At 40.1% G+C, this 2,264-nt stretch overlaps 1 protein-coding gene across 2 annotated transcripts in view; it reads right to left on the bottom strand.

Annotated features, from left to right (window-relative positions):
* Cetn2 (centrin 2) overlaps positions 1–2,264 on the bottom strand; it is a 48,687-nt gene that overhangs the window by 10,422 nt on the left and 36,001 nt on the right. The window contains exons 5-6 of one of the 2 annotated variants that reach the window (XM_026777086.1): positions 2,037–2,109; positions 44–114 (exon numbers count right to left, since the gene is read on the bottom strand). In XM_026777086.1, coding sequence (XP_026632887.1) covers positions 2,056–2,109 — 54 coding nt within the window. In that variant the 3' untranslated portion in view covers positions 44–114; positions 2,037–2,055. Of the gene's footprint in view, positions 1–43; positions 115–2,036; positions 2,110–2,264 lie in introns of those variants that run through there. The other variant, XM_026777087.1, reaches the window with a different exon arrangement.

The raw sequence follows: 2,264 nt of genomic DNA, 5'->3' as shown, positions 1-2,264 counted from the left end.
ACGGTCTAGTTTCTTGATTTCTTTATATATTTTGGAGATCAGACCTTTGTCAGTTGCGGGGTTGGTGAAGATCTTCTCCCAGTCAGTGGGTTGCCCAGTCCCTGTATTTAGAGGCTTTGAGAAAACGGAATTTTGCTTAGCATTGCCACCACCAATGGCATACTGCATGTCCAATATAAGTTCTAGTGCCACATTCAAAATCTTTCTGGATGAAGTCTCATATGAGTCTTCACTGTGTTTGAGGGTGACAGTCACTGTTTTAAATAGTAAAGACAGCTAGTGAAAGTACATGAATAACATCTTTTTTCCTATTTTATAAGGGTAACTTGGAACCTTTTTTCAGTATTTTTAAATTTTGTTTAATCGAAAGATTTAATGAACTTCAGAATCTAAGTCTATAAATGGAATTAATGACACATGTATTGCTTTCTGCAGTGGGATCACACTATGTAGCCCTAGCTGGTCTGGAATTCTCTATGTAGACCAAGAGGCAGATCCACCTATCTCTTTCTCCTGAGTGCCAGATTTAAAGATCTGTGCCCCATGCCTACCCATCTTTTGCTATTTTATATAACAAAACCCTCCATCTTATTTTGTGGTCTGGCCGGGCGATGGTGGCGCACGCCTTTAATCCCAGCACTCGGGAGGCAGAGGCAGGTGGATCTCTGTGAGTTCGAGGCCAGCCTGGGCTTACAGAGCTAGTTCCAGGACAGGCTCCAAAGCCACAGAGAAACCCTGTCTTGAAAAACCCAAAAAAAAAAAAATTGCAATCCTTATTTTGTGGTCTGTAATAACTTTGGAATAGGAATTTAATTTGAAATGTGAAAGAATTTTATAATATATCCAATGTCAATAAGCAGAGAAAAATGAAATAAATTGTTAATTTTTATTTTCCCCTTCAACAAAATCTGTTCCTCTGTAAAATTAAGTTACATGAGTAGAAATTGTATGAGGAATTACATCCTAATATGTCAACCACCCAGCATGAAGCTCCACAGCTTCAGAATTGTAGAGAAGTTCACTATGATGTATAGACTCTGGATCTGATTAATTTCTATGTGTGATGCTTTAGATTTGCAAGTTATTTTTAATAAAATTATAATACAAATAAATGTCACCCTACTTTTTTGTTGAGGACCTGTTGTTTGCAAGGTCCTGTGTTCATGGGGTAATACTAGGAAAAGCTGGAGGTGCCCTTACCCACAAATTGTCAAGCCCATTAACAGCAGCCATATCAAGAAGAAATGAGGTATCCTCTTAGACCAAAGGAATGATTTCATGCTGTGACGTAGGCCTAAGAACTGAATTTTTCCATTCTGAGCAGTCCCTTTTCCATTTTCAGAACAGTTCCTTTTGGGGTTTGTTGGGGGTTTACTTTTTCTTTTATTGTAATTATGTGAATCTGTGCATTAGGAGGCCCAAGGTGTCAGATGCTGATGTGGGATTCCCCTCTGTGTGCTGTGATTAACATTGGTTAATAAAGGAACTGCTTTGGGCCTATAGCAGAGCTATAGGGGAACAGAGCTAGGTGGGGAGAACTAAATGGAATGCTGGGAGGAGGAAGGCACAGAGGAACTCCATGGATCCGCCACTGGAGACGTGCTGAAACTTTGATAGTAGGCCACGACCTCATGGTAATATACAGATTAATGGAGACGGGTTAAATTAACATGTAATAGTTAGCAAATTAGAAGCAATGCTAATGGTCCAAGCAGTGATTTAATTAATATAGTTTCTGTGTGATTATTTTGGGGCTGAGCAGCTAGAAACTAACTAGCAGTCCTCCCTCCAACAAGATGCCCCTCAAGCTGGCCTCTGAATCTCTCTCTGGATTCCTGATCTGCCCCTCGTTCCCACACTCCCACTGCAGTATTGCTGCCATGAGGCCTTTATGAAAGCTGTTTCTGTTCTTGGACATTTGGCCTCTAAAACAATGAGCAAAATAAAGTTCTTTTTATAAGTTCCCCAGTGATCTAAATGAAAGAGCATTCAGGAACTGACAAGACGAACTTGAGAACATGATTGTTTTGGCTCACCATTTTTGGATAAAGCTCATCATTGTGGGAAATTCCTGGAAAGAGGAGCTTGAGACAGCTTTTCAAGTTGTATCTGCAGCCACAAAGAAAAGAAAGATAATGTCTGTATTCAGCAACCTTTCACTCAGAACCTCAGCCCAGACCAGGAAATGGTGCTTCGCACATTAAGGTTTTGTCTTTTCACATCAATTAATTTAAGACAATCAGTCAGGTATGCCCAGAGACTAG

The sequence above is a fragment of the Microtus ochrogaster genome, unplaced genomic scaffold, assembly GCF_000317375.1.
Source record: "Microtus ochrogaster isolate Prairie Vole_2 unplaced genomic scaffold, MicOch1.0 UNK45, whole genome shotgun sequence".
In the NCBI taxonomy this organism is placed as follows: domain Eukaryota; kingdom Metazoa; phylum Chordata; class Mammalia; order Rodentia; family Cricetidae; genus Microtus; species Microtus ochrogaster.
This window is presented reverse-complemented; position numbering and strand designations above follow the sequence as displayed.